Below are 21,801 nucleotides of genomic sequence, written 5' to 3' on the forward strand. Positions count from 1 at the left end.
ACAGTAAGGGGTGATACCATGGGGGGGATTTAAAAATAAGGATGAGATATTAAATTTTAAGTTTTGGAGGACTAGGATCAAATATAGGTCAGTAAGGACAGAAATGATGGGTGAGCAGGATTTGGTGTGGGATAGGATATAGGGAATAGAGTTTTTGATAAACAAAAGTTTATATTCCTGAGACTGTCACCTGTTGCCGGTGGGAACTCTAGTCATCAAAGTTTGCCCGAAAAACAAAATGATGGAAACCTAGGCTGGAATTTTACACCACCCCCGCCCACCCCCCACCGCCCGGGGAGTGGGCTGGATGCGAGGTGGGTGTAAAAGTGAGTGGGAGGCAAGGGGCACCGTTTCCATAACCTACCCACTCCCATTGTCATTTTACCAGTAGCAATTAATTGCCACTGAAGAATTTCCTCCCGCTGTCATTGGTTGCCGCTGGCATCTCACCAGCAGCAGCTGTGCACTTTGCCAGCCCAGTAATACCGGGCCGCCTCCTTACGGGCTGGGGGGTGCCCCCCTGATCAAGCACCCTGTGCCCCACAGAGGGCCCCCACCCCAGCGGCACAAGCCGCCCCCACTGGACCACCTCCACCAACCCCCCACCCCGCCATGCATCGCCGGGGCCCAGCCAATTGTCGCCGGCGAGGCCCCACACATTTACCTCTATTTCGGGGCCTGCTCCATCTTGCTAGTCCTGGGTGCAGTCCCAGCAGTAACCATCGCTCACAGTGGCGCTGCTGGGGCTGAGGAGCTGCCAGCCCGCTGATTGGCCGGCAGCTCTTGGAGATGGGAGGTCCTGCCTCAGAGGGACGGAAGCCCCAGCCAAGGCCAATTAAGGGTATGGGTTATGCAAAATCGCTGAGTGGCTTCCTGGCCCAGTGGACTTGCCCCCGACATTTCAGCCAGTGGGCGGGACATCCGCCATAATGTAAAATTCCAGCCTTGGTGAACCTTTGGCACTTCCATTTTCCTCCCAATTTTGGGGCCACTACTACCTCCACTGTCTCTTTTATGGCCTTAATCCCCGTATTAAATTATTTAACCCTCAACTACATGTGAATTGCACGTGCAGGCAACATAGATGAACATATTCATTGTTCAATAGCCTGACTGTAGGCAATGTACCCTGATCTCAGAAAATGGTAACCAAACTATTCAAAATAAAGGCAAAATACTGCAGATGCTGAAAATCTGTAATAAAAACAGGAAATGCTGGAAATACTCAACAGTTCTGGCAGCATCTGTGGAGAGAGAAACAGAGTTGATGTTTCGAGTCGGATATGACTTTTCTTCAGAACCCAAACTATTGACCTTAACAATCATATTGTAGGGGCATGGAGCTTCCTGCTGGGAGCGCAAAATTGGTCTTACTGTACCCACTGGTGATCAATATTCTTGTCAATATATCCTGCATTATTATGCTGGTTGCAGAGACAGTACTATCAGGCTATGAGCAAAATAAGTAATAACCTGACAAACTAACAGTACAGATTAAAAATAAAACAGTAAATGTTAGGAAAAAATTCTGGAAATACACAGCAAGCTAAAAGATTTTACGCCTTCAAAACAGAGCTAGATCAGTTATTGGCTCGGGTAAAGATTGCATCAGTTAACATTGTCTTTCTAGAGAACACTTGTATCATCTCCTGAACTGGCTTTGATCACCTGAGGGGGTCGGAGAGGAATTTTTCAGCTAATCTTTCCCTTATTGGCCCTGGGTTTTTCTCTGTGCTTATTTCCTCTCCCAGAAATTTATTACAGGGCTGCAGAACAGGAGAAAGTATTTAGTCATGATCTTTCAGCCATCAGCTGATCTTTTCGTCAATTTCATATGTGTTTGTATTAACCTTCTCAGGAATAAATCCCTTGTCAGCATAGGAGTGTTTTCTCTCGCAGAGGCTGTATATTTCTGTATTTTCTGTTCTAACTTTACATTATATCCACCAACATATTAAATTTGCTGTACCTTTATTTTTTCCATTGTTGTTATGGTATCCTGTGCTGCCTCCTCTAGAAGGGGTCTCATTGATTCCAACTCTTCCTGCATTTTAGCCACATCCTCTGCAGTGCGCAGAAGCTACAGCAGAAAATAAAATGAAGGTTCAGGAAAAATTTCATTGAACAGCATTCAGACCCAAAAATGTGCCAACATAAACCATCACTGATCTAAGTTTAATGCTTGAATGCTGAAATATTGCTTCATGGGCAATCATACTGAGCATGTGATAATAAATCTTTTCTTATCCTGAATCCAAGTCTGTCAAAACATGTACTACAAATGGTCTTTCGCTATTGTGTGAGCAAAACTTGTCTAGCACATCAGGGACTAATGCTTCACATGGCTAAGGGCCACCCATTGGCAGGGACTTTTGCCGGCGGTGTCAGGAGGCATGTTTCTAAGGGCCGCAGCTGTGTGTCTGGCCTTGCACATCTGCAGGCTGGAGTGCAACATCCTAGGTGAGGGGTAGGGGAGAAGAAAGAAACTTTTTGGCCAAGGATTCTCCACAAGGCAGGGGTCCAGGACCGGTTATAGTGCCATGTTTTTCTGCTATGTGGCACCGAGCAAGAAAGCACTCTTACTACCACCCTGCTGTGATCAGCAAACTCAGCATAGACCCAGGCACAGGGGTCAACAACGTGTGGTAAAAATTTTGAGGTCCATAGTAATTTCAAATGTCTTGTTTTAAAACACAAGTTTAAAGGCTTGAAGCAAGACATTTATAATTTTCAAGAGTAAAAGTAATTACAAAGGATCGGGGCATCGGGACATTCCGACAGCCCACTAATGTTTTGTATCCAGCCCGCCAATCAAAAGGGCAAATGGTTTTCCTGCGCAGGGACCTCCGTGAAATCTGAGCGAGGGGGAGGCGGGAGTCACTGGGAAGACTAGAGCCATCAATCAACTGCTCCCTGCCCATGTATGACCTGTGGAATCATCCCTGGAGAGTGCTTGTGCGAGTAGAACAGATAGGATAGCGCACAGGAAAGTAATGATAGAACTGGAAAGGCAAGACTTCTTTGAGCCAGAGCAAGCTGTTTTTTTAGGCAGAGAGTCCATATTCTCAGCTCTCGAAGCACCCTGGTTTCTCTCAGAGTGCAGGACTGGCACGGACGGCAGTGTGATTCCGCTCCTCATGCATGATGTTGGGGGGGGTGGTGGGGGAAGAGACGGAGCGAGAGTGTGGGAGATGGGGGATAGAAGGGGGGGAAAGAGAGGGGTGGGAGAAAGGGGAGAGGGGGAGGGGGAGAGAGAGAGGAAGGGAAAGAGACCGGGAAGGAGAGGGGGAGAGATAGGGGAGGGGGGGAGAGAGAGAGAGAGGGGGGAGAGAGAGGGGGGAGAGGGAGGGGGAACAGAGGGGGTAGAGGGAGGGGGGACAGAGGGGGGAGAGGAAGGGGGCAGTGGGAAGAGAGAGGGGGAGGGGGTAAAGAGGGGGCAGAGGGAGGGAGAGAGGGAGCAGAGAGGGAGAGATGGGGGCAGAGGGAAAGGAGGGAGAGACACAGGGGAGAGTGGGGGGAGAGAGAGGTGGGAGAGAGGGGGACACAGAGGGGGGAGAAAGAGGGACACGGAGGGAGAGAGAGGGGGACACGGAGTGGAGAGGAATGGACACAGAGAGAAGACAGGGAGAGGGGAGAAGGATGGAGTGAGAAAGAGATCAAAATCATTCCTGACAGATGGACATCTATCCGAATACTCTGCACTGCTCATCAAGTGTACGTGCAGACATTGACTACTTGTGCAAGTAAAAACAATGCCGTTGCATCACAGACATTTAACAAAATTATTGACTCAGCCACGGACATGGGGGCAATTATTCTGTATATAAAGTATATAGCCAACCTAATGCCATCAAAACACAGTCTGATTTAAAGCACATTTTTCCCTATTTAGTGAGATACTTGGCATTGCTTTTGCTTGCACAAGTAGTCAATGTCTGCACGTACACTTGATGAGCGATGCAGAGAATTCGGAAAAATGTCCATCAGTCAGGAGAGATTTTGATCTCTTTTGTTCTCTCTCTCCATCCCTCTCCCCTCCGTCTCTCTCTCTCCTCTCTGTGCCCATCTCTCTCCCCTCTCCTCTCTGTGTCCATACCTCTCCCTTCTGTGTCCCCTTCTCTATCGCCTATGTGACCCCCTCTCTCTCCCCATGTCCCTCCCCCCACTCCTTCTGCCACTGCCTCCCCCTCCTTGCTCCCCTCTTCCCTTCCCTCTACCTCCCCCGGCCCCCTCTTTACCTCCTCTCCCCCCTCTCTCTCTCCCCCTTGCCCCCCTCCTCCCCACTGCACCCCCCCACTCTTCCCCCCTGCACCAGTCCCTCTCCTGCCTCTACCCCCCTCTTCCTCTCTCTTCCCCTGTCTCCCCCATCCCCCCCCCTCTCTCTCTCTCTTTCCACTCTCCCCTTGTCTCTCCCCCCACTCCCTCTGCCACTGACTCCCCCTCCCTGCCCCCCTCTTCCCTTCCCTCTGCCCCCGGCCCCCACTTTACCTTGTCTCCCAACCCTTTCTCTCCCCCTTACCCCCTTCCTTCTCTCCACTGCAGCCCTCACTCTTCTCCCACACCAGTCCCTCTCCCACCTCTACCCCTTCTCCCTCTCCCTCTCTCTCCCCCTCTCCCTCCCTCGCTCCCTCCCTCCCTCTCTCCTCTCCCTCCCTCACCTTCTCTCCCTCTCTCAGTCCACCTCTCACCCCCTCCACCTCTTACCCCCCCCCCCTCTCCCCCCTCTCTCTCTCTCTCCCTGCTGTCTCTCCCCACCCCCACCATGCACCAGGGGCAGAATCACATTGCCGCTCACCGCCGGTCCTGCACTCTGAGAAAAACTAGGACTTTTGGAGATCTGTATGCCTGAAAAAAATCTCTGGCTCAAAGACGTCTTGCCTTTCCAGTTCTATCATTACTTTCTTGAGCGCTATCCTATCTGTTCTACTCACACCAACACTCTCCAGTGTTGATTCTGCAGGTCAGATACGGACAGTGAGTACTTGATTGATGGCTCCAATCTTCCCAGCGCATCTCGCCTCTCCCATGCTCCGATTCGACGGAGGTCCGTGGGCAGGCAAACCATTCACTTTTGATTGGCAGGCGGATGCAAAACTTTGGTGGGCTGTAGGAAAATCCTTTGTAATTACTTTCACTCCTGAACACAAGTTTAAAGGCTTGGAGCAAGACATTTAAAATTACCATGGACCTCAAAAGTTTTACCATGGACACTGGTGTACATTGCCAACCCCTGCACAGACCCTGAAGCAAACTTAGCACCTTCCTGCTCTTTATGACTCAAAAACTACCAAGCCTAACCAGCAGAGAAATGGGAAGCTTAATGTCAGATGTTTAACAGTTTACCATAGTACTATGTATAGCATTGAGTATAGCACCTTGTCCAGGCCACCTTTCATTCTGTTTTTGTCAGTTTTCAGCATCTGTATCTTCATACCAATCAGTACAGAGTAGAGGCTGAGCAAGTCCAGGTAGCTCTTGGGTGTGATGTAGTTGTATCTGGAAAGCTCACTCCGATACTGCAGCGACTTTATTGCAACAGTTTGGTGAACATAGACACACATCTTGACCTTGACAAAAGAAGTGAAGAGAGCTAAGTTTTGCATGTAGATTTAAACAAAAAAATTATCTCACAATTGAAGCCTCACCAGTGCAGTCATGATGTCTGGCCTGGCCTCGAGCTCTGGCAGTTCCCCTAGGTACGTATTAGCAACAGACTGGAGTGCTTCAGTTGGCCATTCATTAAACCAGTCAATGGTACAGCATGTCACAAGAGATGGGAACTGGCGCAGACGAGCCCTGAACACTTCTCCAATTGGACTGGGGGCATGAAAACATAGCAGATCCTGATCAAAATTACTTACACAAAAGATCACAAGTAGCTTTTTGTCATGCAGTGTTCAGTTAATTACATAACCAAGGATTTACCAAAAAGCAGATTGACAAAATAGTCACCATGTGCCTGCCCACTGTTTTTTTTCATGTTTGTGCTTTTGGTTAGGGCTTTCATTATTCTGTCATTTAACACCCTCTCTGCACTAATGCTTTGTCTTTCACCACACCACTAACACACTCTCTTTGCCTTTGCCCCATGACTTCCTTGTCAGTTATTCTTTGTGACCCTCTGTCCAATCAACACCTTCCCTTTAGTTATCTTTTGCCTCACCCCCACTTTATTTGCTTAAAACCAATTACATTTCTAATCTTTGCCAGTTTTGATGCAAGATCAATGACCTGATACGTTAACTCTGCTGCTCTCTCCACAGATGCTGCCAGACTCGCTGAGTATTTCCAGCACTTTTTGCTTTTATTTCAGATTTCCAGCATCTGTAGTATTTTGCTTTTATATTATTGCCAGAATAGTCAACAGGTCACTTTGGTGGGCTTCTTACATCCTGGTGTTCCAGGTTAGCTCATAAACCATTTATGAATGCCAATAAATCAGACAGCTAAAACTCGATAGCGACGTATGACACTTCAAATAGAAGTGCCGTAGTGTGCTTGAACTGAAAGTGCCGAGGAGTCTGGCCATTCACAGTGGCAATGCTAAAAATCAACTGGACTCACTTGCATAAAAGTCATGACCAGGAAATTCATTTCTGGTTTCCGCACCTTCCCTCATGGCTGGCGAAAGGAACATACAAGCCAGCAATGTTCAAACCACCTTGTCGACTTATTTGGGCAGGCTGACAGCTCAGCCCAGATGCAGGCAGAAAGTAATGGCATTTGGCAGTGTCCCTTTATATGGTTCTGTACCGCCTAATCTGCCTTCTAGCATTGCCACCAAAGTACAGGACATCAGCTTGGAAGGGAAATTAGATTGCTGAGAAAAAGAATAAACAGGCTCAGGAAGAAAGCTTTGAGAGAGCGAGGAGAAACCAGGCCCTGTGAATATTGGCAGGGTGGCTTTCAACAAGATTTCTTATTTTTTTAATTCATTCATGGGAGGTGGGCGTTGCTGGCTAAGCCAGCATTTATTGCCCATCCTTAACTGCCCTTGAGAAGGTGTTGATGCACCGCCTTTTTAAACTGCTGAAGTCCATGTGGTGTAGGTACCCCCAAAGTGCTGTTTGTTTTGGAAGGATAATGCTGGAGCCTATCTTTCCTCAGTTTTACATTTATTGTGCAGAGTAAAAAAACCCTCCACCAGTCTCAGTAAGTGTCTGCTTCAAAGTGCTCAAGTAGGACCCCAATAAACACCTTCTACCTTCATATTTAGTCAAACAATTGATACGCAATTAACAGATAAACAGGGAGTTCCAGGATTTTGATCCAGCAACAGTGAAGGAACAGCAATATATGTCCAAGTCAGGTTGGTATTTGACTTGGAGGCGAATTTGCAGGTGGTGGTGTTCTCATGTGCCTGCTGCCTTTGTTCTTCTGGGTGAACACAAGAACACAAGAAGTAGAAGCAGCAGTAGGCCATTCAGCCCCTCAAACCTGCCCCGCCATTCAATAAGATCACGGCTGATCTGTCCCAGGCCTCAACTCTTTCGGGCCTGCTCGGCATAACCCTCGACTCCCCGAGATTTCAAAAATCTATCTACGTCCTCCTTAAATACATTTAGTGACCTAACCTCCACAACTCTTTGAGGTAGAGAATTTCAGAGATTCACCACCTCTGAGAGAAGAAATTCCTTCGCATCTCAGTTTTAAATGTGTGCCCCCTTATTCTGTAACTATGTCCCCTAGTTCGAGATTCCCCCACCAGTGGAAACATATTCTCAACATCTACCCTGTCAAGCCCCCTTAGAATCTTATATGTTTCAATAAGATCACCTCTCATTCTTCTAAACTCCAATGAATAAAGGCCTAACCTATTTAGCCGTTCTTGATAAGACAACCCCTTCATCCCAGGAATCAGCCTGGTGAACCTTTTCTGAACTGCCTCCAATACTAGTATATCCTTCCTTAAATACGGGGACCAAAACTGTATTCAGTACTCCAGGTGTGGCCTCACCAACACCCTGTACAGTTGTAATAAGACTTCCCTATTTTTAAACTCTAATCCCCTAGCAATAAAGACCAAAATTCCATTTGTCTTCCTAATTACTTGCTGCACCTGCATGCTAACTTTTTGTGTTTCATGCACAAGAACACCCAGATCCCTCTGCACTGCAGTATTTTGTAGTCTTTCTCCATCTAAATAATAATCTGCCTTTTTATTCTTCCTACCAAATGTGTGGATTACCTCACTCTTTCCCACATTGAACTCCATCTGCCAAGTTTTTGCCCACTCACTTAACCTATCTATATCCCTTTGCAGATTCTTTGTGTCCTCATCACAACATGCCTTCTCACCTATTTTTGTATTATCAGCAAATTTGGATACTCTACACTCTGTCCCTTCCTTCAAATCATTTATATAGATAGTAAATAGTTGAGGCCCTAGCACCAATCCTTGTGGCACCCCACTAGTTACGGCTTTCCAACCTGAAAAAGACACATTGATCCCAACTCTCTGCCTTCTGTGTGTTAACCAATCCTCAATCCATGTCAACACATTACCCCCAATACCCTGAGCTTCTATTTTGTGCAATAACCTTTTATGTGGCACCTTATCGAACGCCTTCTGAAAATCCAAATACACTACATCTACCGGTTCCCCTTTATCCACTCTGTTTCCTCAAAGGGTGGTAGAGGTCACGGCTTTGGAAGGTGTTGTCAAAGGAGCCGTGGTGAGTAGATGGTACACACTGCAACCACAGTATGCCAGTGGCAGATGGAGTGAATGTTTAAAGTGGTGGATGAAGTGCCAATTAAGTGGGTTGCTTTCCCATGGATGGTGCCGAACTTCTTGAGTGTTGTTGGAGCTGCACACATCCAGACAAATGGGGTGTTTTCCACCAAACTGCTGACTTGTGCCTTGTAGATGGTGGATATACTTTGGGGAGTCAGGAGGTGAGATACTTGCCACAGAATTCCCAGCCTCTGACTTGCTCTTGTAGTCACAACATTTATGTGGCTGGTCCAGTTAAGTTTCTGGTCAATGGTATCCCCAGGATAATGATGATAGGGGATTCAGTTGAATGTTGTTGAATGTCAAGGGGAGCTAGTTATATTCTCTCTTGTTGGAGATCATCATTGCCTGACACTTGCCACTTATCAGCCCAAGCCTGAATGTTGTCCAGGTCTTCCTGCGTGCAGGCACGGACTGCTCCATTATCTGAGTCATTGCAAATGGAACATAACACTGTGCAATCAACAGTGAACATCTCCACTTCTGATCGTATAATGGGAGGAAGGTCATTGATGATTGTTGGGCCTAGAACATTGCCCTGAGTAACTCCTGCAGTTATGTCCTGGGGCTGAGATGATTGGCCTCCAACAACTGCAACTGTCTGCTAGGTAAGAATCCAGGCAGTAGAGAGCTTTCCCCCTTATTCCCATTGGTTTCAATTTTACTAGGGTTCCTTAATGCCACTTTCAGTCAAATGCTGACTTGATGTTAAGGGCAGTCACTCTCACCTCACCTTTGGAATTCAGCTCTTTGGTCTATGCTTGAACCAAGGCTTTAACATGGTCTGGAGCCGAGCAGTCTGAGATTTGGTGACTAGGTTACTGGTAAGCTAGTGCTGCTTGATAGGACAGTTGACGACACCTTCCATTACTTTGCTGATGATTGAGAGTAAATTGATGGGATGGTACTTGGCTGGATTGGCTTTCTCCTTTTTTAGCGGACAGGGTATACCTGGGCAATTTTCCACATTGTTGTATAGATGTCAGTGTTGTAGCTGTACCAGAACAGTTTGGCTAGGGGCGCGGCTATTCCTGAGCACGTGTTTGGGGCTACAGCTGGGATAGTGTCAGGGCCCATAGCCTTTGCTATATCCAGTGTGCTCAGCCATTTCTTGATATCATGTGGAGTGAATCGAATTGGCTGAAGACTAGCATCTGTGATGATGGGGACCTTAGGAGGAGGTCAAAATGAATCATCTATTCAGCACTTCTGGCTGAAGCTGGTTGCAAATGGTTGCCTTGTCTTTTGCACTGACATGCTGGGATGTTCGTTGAGCCTCCTCCTGTTAGCTGTTTAATTGTTGACCACCATTCACAAGTGGATGTGGCAGGACTGATCTGACCCATTGGTTGTGGGATCGCTTAGCTCTGTCTATAGCATGCTGCTTCCACTGTTTAACATACATGTAGTCCTGTGTTGTAGCCTCACCAGGTTCACACCTCATTTTTGGGTATGCCTGGTGCTGCTCCTGGAATGCTCTCCTACACTCCTCATTGAAACCAGGGTTAGCTCCCTGACTTGATGGTGATGGTGGAGTGAGGGATATGCCGGGCCATGAGGTTACAGATTGTGATGGAGTACAATTCTGCTGCTGCTGATACCCAGCATACCCTGATACCCTCATGGATGCCCATTTTTGAGCTGCTAGATCTGTTCTGAATCTATCCCATTTAGCACGTGTGATAGTGCCACACAAGATGGAGCATGTCCTCAGTTAAAGACAGCACTCTGTTTCCACAAGGACTGTGCAGTGGTCATTCCTACCAACACTGTCATGGACAGATGCATCTGCTACAGGTAGATTGGCGAGGACAAGGCCAAGTAGGTTTTTCCCCTCGTGTTGGTTCTCTCACCACTTGCCGCAAGCCCAGTAAGGCAGATATATCCTTCAGGTTTCAACACAAAGGGATCCCAAAAATCTTCTATTGGCATGTAAATAGTAAGCAAATAGTAAGAAGTGGAGTGGGGCCTATTCGGGACAAAGAGGGTAAGATATGCTTAGAGGTGCAGAGCAAGGTTAGAATACTTAATGAATATTGTGTATTGATATTTATTAAGGAAAAGGAATCTGACAAAATATCGGTAGATGCGGAAAGAGTAGAGGCAATGGATAGGATAAAAATTGAGAGGGAAGAGGTACTGGAAAGGCTTGCTATGCTTAGGGTAGATAAGTCCCCTGGTCCGGATAGGTTGATCCCAGGTTGCTAAAGGAAGTGGGGGTAGAGATAGTGGAAGGGTTTGCCATAATCTTCCAATCTTCCCTAGGTATGGGGGAGGTGCCAGAGGATTGTAGACTGGCAAATGTGACACCCTTATTCAAGAAAGGATGTAAGGACAGTCCTAATAACTACAGGCCAATTAGTTTAACATCAATGGTGGGTAAGGTTTTAGAAACAATAATCAGGGGAAAAAATCAACAGGTTTGAGTTAATTAAGGGTAGTCAGCAAGGATTTGTAAAAGGCAGATCATGTTTGACTAATCTATTTGATTTTTTTGATGAAGTAACTAACAAGGTTAATGAAGAGACTTTAGTGGATGTCGTCTATGGATTTTATGAAAGCATTTGATAAAGTACTACATAAACGGCTGGTTAGCAAAATGGAGGGTCAGTGTCAAATTGGATAAAAAATTGGCAGGATGTGGTGTTCCCCAAGGGTCAGTGCTAGGACCACTGCTTTTTTTGCTATATATAAATGACTTGGATCTTGGAATACAGAGTAGAATTTCAAAACTTGCTGATGATATCAAACTTGGAGGAGTGGCAAGCAGTGAGGATGATACAAACCGCCTGCAACAGGACATAGATGGGCTAGCAGAATGGGCAGACTAGTGGCAGATAGAATTTAATACAGACAAGTGTGAGGTGATCCATTTTGGTAGAAGGGATAGGGTGGGGCAATATAGAATTAATGGTGCCATTCTAAAGAATGTGCTGGAACAGAGGGACTTGAAGGTGCATTTGCATCGATCTTTGAAGGGTGGCAGGACATATTGAGAGTGTTTAGCAAAGCATATGGGGTCTTGGGCTTCATAAATAGAGGCATTGAGTACAAAAGCAGGAAAGTTATGCTGAATCTTTATAAAACTCTGGTTAGGTCCCAACGAGAGTATTGCATCCAGTTCTGGTCACCAAACTTCAGGAAGGCTGTAAGGATCTTTGAGTGCGTGCAGAGGAGATTTACCAGAATGGTTCCAGGGATCCGTATTTTAGTTACAAGATTAGGTTGGAAAAGCTGGGGTTGTTCTCCCTGAAGAAAAGGAAATTGAGGGGAGATTTGATAGAGGTGTACAAGATTATGACAGGTTTAGATGAGTTAGACAAGAAAAAATTGTTCCCATTAACTGATGGTACAAGGACTAGGGGACACAGATTGAAGGTTTTGGGCAAGAGATTCAGGAGGAATGTGAGGAAGAACTTTTTTGCGCAAAGAGTGGTAATGACCTGGAACTCTCTGCCCACAAGGATGGTGGAAGTGGAGACAATGGGCTGAATTTTATAAGTTCGCTGCCGTTCTCCACAAGGGGCCTCATTTAAATGGAGGGGCGGAATGGCCACCCCAGATGACATAGAGGGGGCAGCTGCTCCCCGACAATGGTGTCACTACATAGACGCCAGCGCCATTTTTAAACGGCTTCAAGCCCTTCACTAGTATTTGAATTTTTAAAGGGAATGAACGTTTAAAATTAAAGTTACACATTAAATAACATCTTCACTCCCCTCACCTACACCCCAAGGAATAATCAATTCATTAGTAGCCCATCCCCCCTCAAAAAACTTTTATTCAGATCACGACCTTTCCCTCCCGACCTTTAATTACTTTAACCCTCAACCCCTTCCAACCATCCCCCCCCCACTAATTGAAAGAGTTTTCCCTGCTCCCTCCCCCCTCCCACCCTGAAAATTTTACTCCCCCCTCCCCATCAGAGTCACGCCGCGGATCTCTGAACGGAGATCCAAGAGAGCGGGAGTTCTGGCCAGCGGCTGGAATATCAATATGGGATGGCCAATGGGGCAAGGTAAGTTTATTTTCATGCATTAACCTTTATTAACATATTGAAATGAAGGCTCCACTGCCAAGTGGTGGGGAGGCCATACTGAGGCCTAGCTGCCACCGGTAAAATGCGTTTGGGCCTTCCCGGCACCAGGGGTCTTGGTGAGCCTCTCCTGGAATAATTTTCCGGGCCCCCCCGCCACGAGCCCCGACGTCGGAGGGCTAGTAAAATTCAGCCCAATCAATGATTTCAAAAGGAAATTGGATGGGCACTTGAAGGAAATAAAATTGCACGGCTTTGGGGATCAAGTGGGTGAGTGGGACTCACTGAGACAAATGGCTTCCTTCTATGGCGTAAATGACTCTATGTCTCAGCCAGCTTGGTCGGTAGTGGTGTTACCAAGACACTTTTGGTGATGGACGTTGAAGTCCCCCACCCAGAGTACATTCTGTGCCCTTGGTACTCTCAGTGCTTCTTCCAAGTGGTATTCAACATGGAGGAATACTGATTTATAGTTGAGGGAGGGCAGTAGGTGGTAATCAGTACATTTCCTTGCCATGTTTGACCTGATATCTGAGACTTCATAGGTTCCAGAATCAATGTGGAGCACTCCCAGGGCTACTCCCTTCCAACTGTATCCCACTGAGCCAGTGGGACAGGACATAACTAACCACGGTGGCGAAAGGATAAAGAGCGGGCCTATGAGGATCTAACTAGTCTGTGGGTTCAGAGATGACTGCCAGCGTTCTAAAGAAAATCAAGTGTGACGGCAGTGGGAAGCAGGTAAGTGATTGGCTGGTGTGTATTTTTTTCCCTTTTGTCTCGAAAATTGTCTGGTGTGTATTTTTTTTCCTTTTGCCTTTTGTCTCAAAACTTGGGGTATTCATGAGTAGTAGCAAGGTTTATTAGTAGTAGCATGGTTTATCATTGTAGTAGCAGGGTGTGTTAGTAGTAGCAGGGTTAATTAGTCGTGCCAAGGTTTATAATTTAATAGACAGAGGAATGGCAGGGCTGTTCCAACCTCTGGAGTGCACATCTTGTGCTACGTGGGAACACCAGGACACTTCTTATGTCCTGTATAACCATATGTGCAGGAAGTGTCGTCAGTTCCAGTAGCTTGAGCTCCTGGCTTTGGAACTTGAGTAGCAGATGATGTCACTGCAGTACATCAGTGAGGTTGAGAGCTTCGTGAATAGCACGTTTATAGATGTGGTCACCCCACAGCTTAAGAGTATGCAGGGAGAGAGGGAATGGGTGACAAGTAGAAACAGGCAGGTAGTGCAGGAGACCCCTGAGTGCATCCCACTCTTCAGTTCTGAATACTGATGAGAGCGATGGTTCATTTGGGGAGTGCAGCCAGAGCCAAGTCCTTGGCACCAGGGGTGGCTCAGCTGTACAGGGAAGTACAATGAAGACTGGAAGAGCAATAGTGAATGTGATTTGATAGGGGAATAGACAGGCATTTTTGTGGCCACAGACGTGAATCCAGGATGGTGTGTTGCCTCCCTGGTGCCAAGGTCAAGGACATCACTACACGGCTGCAGAGGTCCCTGAGGGGTGAGGATGAACAGCTAGCAGTTGTGGTCCACATTGGTACCAATGACATAGGTAGGAAGAGGGATCTGGTCCTGCAGAAAGGGTTTAGTGAGCTAGGTAAGAATTAGCAAGCAGGACCTCAGAAGTAGTAATCTCTGGATTACTCGCAGTACCATGCGCAAGTGAGTATAACGCAGATGTATGGTGTTGCTGGAAAGATGATGCAGGAGGGAGGACTTTAGATTCTTGGGACATTGGGACCGGCTCAGGGCCGGATGGGCGGCACAGTGGCGCAGTGGTTAGCACCACAGCCTCACAGCTCCAGCGACCCGGGTTCAATTCTGGGTACTGCCTGTGTGGAGTTTGCAAGTTCTCCCTGTGTCTGTGTGGGTTTTCTCCGGGTGCTCCGGTTTCCTCCCACATGCCAAAGACTTGCAGGTTGATAGGTAAATTGGCCATTAGCAATTGCCCCTAGTATAGGTAGGTGGTAGGGAAATATAGGGACAGGTGGGGATGTGGTAAGAATATGGAATTAGTGTAGGATTAGTATAAATGGGTGGTTGATGGTCAGCACAGACTCGGTGGGCTGAAGGGCCTGTTTCAGTGCTGTATCTCTAAACTAAACTAAATAGAGCCAGGACTGAGTTCCTTTGCTAGTGCTATTGGGAAGGGTTTAAACTACGTTGGTAGGGGTGTGGAAACCAGGAGGAAATATCAGACAGGAATACCAAGTTACAAAGAATACTGGGAGAAATAAATAGCACTAATGTAGGGAATAGTAAGTTATTAAGTGAGGTCAGAGTAAGGGAGAAAGACCTGGGTGTACATGTGTATAAGTCATTGAAGGTGGCAAGACAGTTTGAGAGAGCAGTTAATAAAGCGTACCTAAGCTTTATTAAGAGGGTCATAGAGTACAAGAGCAAAGAGATTATGTTGAACTTGTATAATACACTAGTTCGGCCTCAGCTGGCGTACTATGTCCACACAGTTCTAGGTGCCACACTTTAGGAAAGATGTGAAAGCATTGGAGAGAGTGCAGAAAAGATTCATGAGTATGGGTCGAGGGATGAGAAAAGTCTTGCAGGCTCTCACTTGTCAAGAATGAGGCACATTTATTTCGCCACATGGTCATTAAATTTCAAATTGTTGCTGGGAAGAAGCGAAGGCCTATGACAAGGGGTTGCCAGGCCCCTAGCTGCAAAGACATTTTAGCATTTAAACAGACAGTGAGTGGAACAAAGGAGCTACTCCCTGTTCCAATTCAATCCACAGACAGATGTGGTCAGACCAGTTAGTCACATGACTAACTGGCTGTTGCAGAGTTTGAACTGAGAGTTTTAAATTGGAGTGTTTGAACTGGCAGAAAGCAGAATGCTCCTGAACTGAAGAAGACCTCCTGTCTGTCTGCCTGCTCCCATATCTTTCTCACCAGCTTCTGAATCTACTGAAAACACATGAACCCCAAGAGAGAAAAGTCTCCTTCAGTGAACAAGGCTTAGGAAGAATACTGGGCCCCAACGAAAAACAAGATCTACCTACAAGCAAGGACTCTACAGTGAGCTCGATGATCCATAACAAAAACTCTTCTGATCTCACCTCAAACTTTTCCACTTTATTTCTTCTGCTCTTCTCTGTCCCTATCTGCATGTGTGTATCGCGTATGCATGCTAGCGTGGGCGCATCATGTATCCATAGGCGTTAACCAGCTGAGACTAAGGATAAGGTAGTCAAGAAGGCATATGGCATGCTTACCTTCATCGGTCGGGGCACACAGTATAAAAATTGGCAAGTCATGTTGCAGCTGTACAGAACCTTAGTTAGGCCACACTTAGAATATTGCATGCAATTCTGGTCGCCACACTACCAGAAGGACGTGGAGGCTTTGGAGAGGGTACAGAGGAGGTTTACCAGGATGTTGCCTGGTCTGGAGGGCATTAGCTATGAGGAGAGGTTGGAAAAACACGGATTGTTTTCACTGGAACGACGGAGGTGGAAGGGCGACATGATAGAAGTTTACAAAGTTATGAGCGGCATGGACAGAGTGGATAGTCAGAAGCTTTTTCCCAGGGTGGAAGAGTCAGTTACTAGGGGACATAGGTTTAAGGTACGAGGGGCAAAGTTTAGAAGGGATGTGCGAGGCAAGTTTTTTACACAGAGGGTGGTGACTGCCTGGAACTTGCTGCCGGGGGAGGTGGTGGAAGCAGATACCATAGCGACGTTTAAGAGACATCTTGACAAATACATGAATAGGAAGGGAATAGAGGGATACGGGCCCTGGAAAAGCAGAAGGTTAGTTTAGGCAGGCATCAAGATCGGCGCAGGCTTGGAGGGCCGAATGGCCTGTTCCTGTGCTGTACTGTTCTTTGTTCTTTGAGACCTGGTCTCTTTTATTACAAAGCAAGATAACTGGAAAAGCCCATGAGGTTTATTCCCCGTTGCCATATGAGAGTTCATCCAATTATGATGTGACAAAAAAATGCTATCCTTGGGGCATATGAATTAGTACCCGAAGCCTATCGCCAGAAGTTTAGAACCCTCAAGAAGCAAGCTAATGAAACTTAGCTGGCGTTTGAAAGAAGTGAACAGCTGGCTTTTGACCAGTGGCTGAGGGCTCTTAAAGTATGGCTCAGCTATGAGAATCTCAGAGAAGTAATTCTGTTAGAGGAATTTAAATACTCTCTCCCATTATCCACAAAGACCCATGCAGAGGAGCAGCGGGTTCAGAGAGCCTGGCAAATGGCCATTTTGGCCAATAAGTCAGTTTCCCATGGGAAAACCTTTCCTAGCCACCTCCACAAATCCAAAACGGAGCAAGGATGGGAAGGTGATCTCCGCCCAGGCAGTCCTGGGCGAGAAAGGAAAGCAGGAGAAACAGGGAGCCCTTCTCCAGCCAAAAAAGGAAGGTGCTGTGAGCAAGAATGAGACCCAGAGACCTATGTGCTTCCATTGTAATAAAGCTAGTCATTTAAAAGCTGACTGCTGGAAACTAAAGGTGAAACTAGTAAGGATAATCAGGGCACACCTGCTCAGTGAAGATGGGGCCTTTATGGAAAGCACAGCAGAACAAGCTGTGGCTTTAACTGCAGTAAGAGTGAGACCCAGAAAGTCAATTGTTGCAAGTGCAGGAACATTTAATAGGGTTCCTGTGGGTTATCAGGGTTTTGAGTCGAAAGGGAAAGTAACCTCATACCCCTCGAGTGGGGAAAACAAGCCCATAGTAGTTCTCAGGGACCACTAGATCCCTTTTACTGGAAAAAGGCCTGACCTTTCCCCAGAGAGTGCAGTGAACACCAAAATGGTGGTGAATGGTATTGGAGGGCAGTGTATGTCTGTACCTGTACACTGGGTGCACCTGGAGTCTGACTTAGTTTTGGGACTGGTGACGTAGGGATTGTCCCTATTTTGCTTGTGGACAGGGTTGACCTGCTCCTAGGTAATGGTCTGGCGGGGGTAAACGTGGTAACCTCCCCGTTGTGAAAGAAAGATCGCAGGAGGTCAGAGAGACAGGGCCGTGGCAGGAGACGGGCTCCTACAGTTTCCCTGAATGTGTAGTGGATCAGGCCAAGATCAAACCAGCTGCCCCAGAGGAGACTGAATTAGCACTGCAGGCAGATGACCAGGTCTGTCTGTCTGAGACTTTCTTTGGAAAGTTCGGAGACCCAGGGAATGAGTTAACTGAATTTTCCCTAGCTGAGGCTCAGTGAACCCGACCCAGTATTGCGAGAGTTAGCAGAGGCTGCCCAGTCTGAAAGTGAAGCTGAGGGAGTCCCTGGTTGCTACTATTTAAAGAATGGGGTACTGATGAGGGAATGGAGTTCTCCTCACAGACCTGAGAGCAAGAAGTGGGCAGTAATTCACCAGTTAGTGGTGCCACAGAGGTACCGGGAAAATATTAAGAAGGGCTGTACATGCGAGTGTACGAAAGATCAAAGCCCGCGTAAGACAGCAATTTGACTGGCCAAAACTCCCCAAAGATGTGGTGGGGTATTGCAAGAGTTGTCACATGTGCCAAGTTGAGGGGAAACCCAACCTACACCCCTAAGTGTTAGGAGGACCCTCCAGCAGAGGGCTGGTGAACTGTAAGGGACCTCCGCCGAGAACAAAAGGGGACAGGCAGGCACATGGCTGGCAAATGATTAGACAGGGAAGGGGAAAAATTGACCAAGAGGGCAGGTTAAAGGAAGTCTGGGAGGAATCCCAGATGAAAACCCTTACTGTTCAGTCAGCCAACCTGGTAAAATGTGAAAAGTTAGACCCCACATCCTCGTACATAAATGCAGATACAAAAAGCACCCCACCAGAGTTGTTAACAGCATTTACAGGAACCTGCAGAGATGAAGAAAGACCTCTCGGGGGCAGAGAAACTGTGAGAGTGATGCCTCACCCAGTCAAAGTGCCACAAGGGAGTATAGTAGAGTCTGCACACATACCTGCAGGCAGCAGTGTCCCAGAGAACAAAGGGGAGATTAACAAAGAATCCTCCCCTACTGTCAGAACCCAAGAGAAAAAGGGAACCACCCATCCCCGAAGTCAAAGGCCTTTGGATGACTCAGCAAAGCACTGAAAGAGATGCGCCCTTGACTGACTCTCTTGGAAAAACACCAATTTAGGGCTAATTAAACATAACCCCACTCCGCCCCCACCTACATCCCCGCCCCTGCCATCACCACCCCCGCCCCCCCCCGCCCCCCACCTCAGGAATAAAGCCCCTAGGCAGTCATGGCAATGGGCAAACTGAAGAAAAACTTCCCTGAAGAACCAAATGGTTACTGGGATGCCAAAAAGGGAAAATTAAATCAGCACTGGCACCAAGAAAAGACAGTTTTAGTACGTTTTAGGATTCAAGAATGAATGGGAATGAATGAGAGAAATGCATGGTTTTCTGTACCTTATATTTTCTCTCAACCCTTTTAATGAAATGTGCTTTTCTCAAATTGCATTGCATTCCTCTGGGTATGGAAGTGTCATGCAGGCCCCCACTTGCCAAGAATGAGGCACATTTATTTCGCCACATGGACATTAAATTTCAAACAGTTGCTGGGACGAAAAGGCCAATGACAAGGGGTTGCCAGACCCCTGGCTGGAAAGACATTTTTGCATACTAACAGACAGTGCGTGGAACAAAGGAGCTACTCCCTGTTCCAATTCAATCCACAAACAGACGTGGTCAGACCAGTTAGTCACATGACTCCAACATGGCTGTTGCAGAGTTTGAACTGAGAGTTTTAAATTGGAGAGACAATGTTTGAACTGGCAGAAAACAGAAAGCTCCTGGACTGAAGAAGACCTCCTGTTCCCATCTCTTTCTCACAAGCCTCTGAATATATTGAAGACACATGAACCCCAAGAGAGAAAAGTCTGTTACAGTGAACAAAGTTTAAGAAGAATACTGGGCCCCAACGAAAAACAAGATCTACCTACAAGCAAGGAATCTGCAGTGAGCTCGGTGATCCATAACAAAAACTCTTCCAATATTGCCTCAAACTTTTCCACTTTATTTCTTCTGCTCTTTTCTGTCTCTATCTGCATGTATGTATTGCGTATGCATGCTAAGGTGGGCGCGTTGTATATCCGTAGGCGTTAACCGAATTAGAGTTTAAGTACAAGTTTAATAAAATTTCACTTTCTTCTTTAAACCGAAGAAAGCCTGTTTGTGCTGATTTCTTTGCCTTATAATTGGAAAGTGGTGAACAAGGATTCACCAAGGGGAGCTAAAAACACGGTGTGTTTAAAATTAAACCCTGTGTAAGACCAGGTGAAGTCTGAAAGGGACCCCATACCTCTTTCTCACCTGGTTGTAACAGGAACTTCAGTTATGAAGATAGATTTGAAAAGTTGGGACTGTTTTCCTTAGAGAAGAGAAGACTGAAAGGTGATTTGATAGAGGTATTCAAAATCATGAGGGGTCTGGACAGAGTAGATAGGGAGAAACTGTTCCCACTCATGAAGTATACGAGAACGAGAGGGCACAGATTGAAAGTAATTGGCAAAAGAAGCAAAAGTGAGAAGAAAAACCTTTTCACATAGCAAGTGGGTATGGTCTGGCATGCACTGCCTGAGAGTGTGATGCAGGCAGGTTCAATCGACCCATTCAAAAGGGAATTAGACTATTAACTGAAAAGGAAGAATGCGCAAGGTTACAGGGTGTAGGTGAGGTGAACTGCTCATTTGGAGAGCCAATGCAGACACGATAGGCCAAATGATCTCCTGCTGTAATAATTCTGTAATAATTAGGGACGGTGATGGAGGAACCTGGGGCATTGGCCGTAAGATATGATTCAGTGAGTATGATTATGTCAGGCTGTTGCTTGACTAGTCTATGGGACGGTTCTCCTAATTTTGGCACAAGTTCCCAGATGTTAGTAAGGAGGACTTTGCAGAGTCGAGTGGGCTGCGTATGCCTTTGTCGTGTCTGGTGTTTAGATCGATGCAGGGTGGTCCGTCCAGTTTTATTCTTATTTGACTTCTCTTAGAGTCATAGAGTCATAGAGTTATACAGCACAGAAACAGGCCCTTCGGCCCATCGTGTCTGTGCCAGCCATCAAGCATCTAATTATTCTAGTCCCATTTTCCAGCACTTGGCCCGTAGCCTTGTATGCTATAGCATTTCAAGTGCTCATCTAAATACTTATTAAATGTTGTGAGGGTTCCTGCCTCTACCACCCCTTCAGGCAGTGCGCTCCAGATTCTAACCACTCTCTGGGTGAAATTTTTTTCCTCAAATCCCCTCTAAACCTCCTGCCCCTTACCTTAAATCTCTGCTCCCTGGTTATTGACCCCTCTGCTAAGGGAAAAAGTCTCTTCCTATCTAACCTATCAATGCCCCTCATAATTTTGTATACCTCAATCATGTCCTCCCCCATCCTCCTCTGTTCGAAGGAAAACAACCCTAGCATTTTCAGTCTCTCTTCATAGCTGAAATACCCCAGCCCAGGCAACATCCTGGTGAATCTCCTCTGCACCCTCTCCAGTGCAATCACATCCTTCCTATCGTGTGGTGCCCAGAACTGTACACAGTACTCCAGCTGTAGCCTAACTAGCGTTAGTCTTGAGTGGCTTGATAGGAGCATAGGAACATAGGAGCAGGAGTAGGCCATTCAGCTGGTCAAGCCTGCTGCGGCAATTAGATCATGGCTGATCTACCTCAATGCCACTTTCTCGCATCATCCCCATATCCCTTGATCTCGTTAGCATCCAGAAATCTAGCGATTCTGTCTTAAACATGCTCAATGATTGAGCTTCCACAGCCCTCTGGGGTAGAGAATTCCTAAGATTTGCCACCCTCTGAGTGAAGGAATTCCTCCTCATCTCAGTCTTAAATGGCCTACCCCTTATTCTGAGACTTTGTCCCATGATTCTAGACCCACCAGTCAGGGGAAACATCCTACCTACATCCACCCTGTCATGCTCTGTAAGAATTTTTAAAGTTTCAATAAGATCACCTCTCATTGTCAGTCCCACATGGCACACTGGTCAGAAAAATGAAAGCCCATGGGATACAGGGGAATTTTAGAATTAGAATTAGAACATTACA

The 21,801-nt window shown here is 46.6% G+C and overlaps 1 protein-coding gene across 1 annotated transcript in view; it reads right to left on the bottom strand.

Moving 5' to 3' along the window:
* The window catches only part of dnah1 (dynein, axonemal, heavy chain 1), a 697,254-nt gene that overhangs the window by 199,365 nt on the left and 476,088 nt on the right, over positions 1–21,801 (bottom strand). The window contains exons 51-53 of the mRNA XM_068051405.1: positions 5,646–5,817; positions 5,376–5,567; positions 1,970–2,080 (exon numbers count right to left, since the gene is read on the bottom strand). Coding sequence (XP_067907506.1) covers positions 1,970–2,080; positions 5,376–5,567; positions 5,646–5,817 — 475 coding nt within the window. The remainder of the gene's footprint in view (positions 1–1,969; positions 2,081–5,375; positions 5,568–5,645; positions 5,818–21,801) is intronic.

This window comes from Heterodontus francisci, chromosome 19, assembly GCF_036365525.1.
Source record: "Heterodontus francisci isolate sHetFra1 chromosome 19, sHetFra1.hap1, whole genome shotgun sequence".
In the NCBI taxonomy this organism is placed as follows: domain Eukaryota; kingdom Metazoa; phylum Chordata; class Chondrichthyes; order Heterodontiformes; family Heterodontidae; genus Heterodontus; species Heterodontus francisci.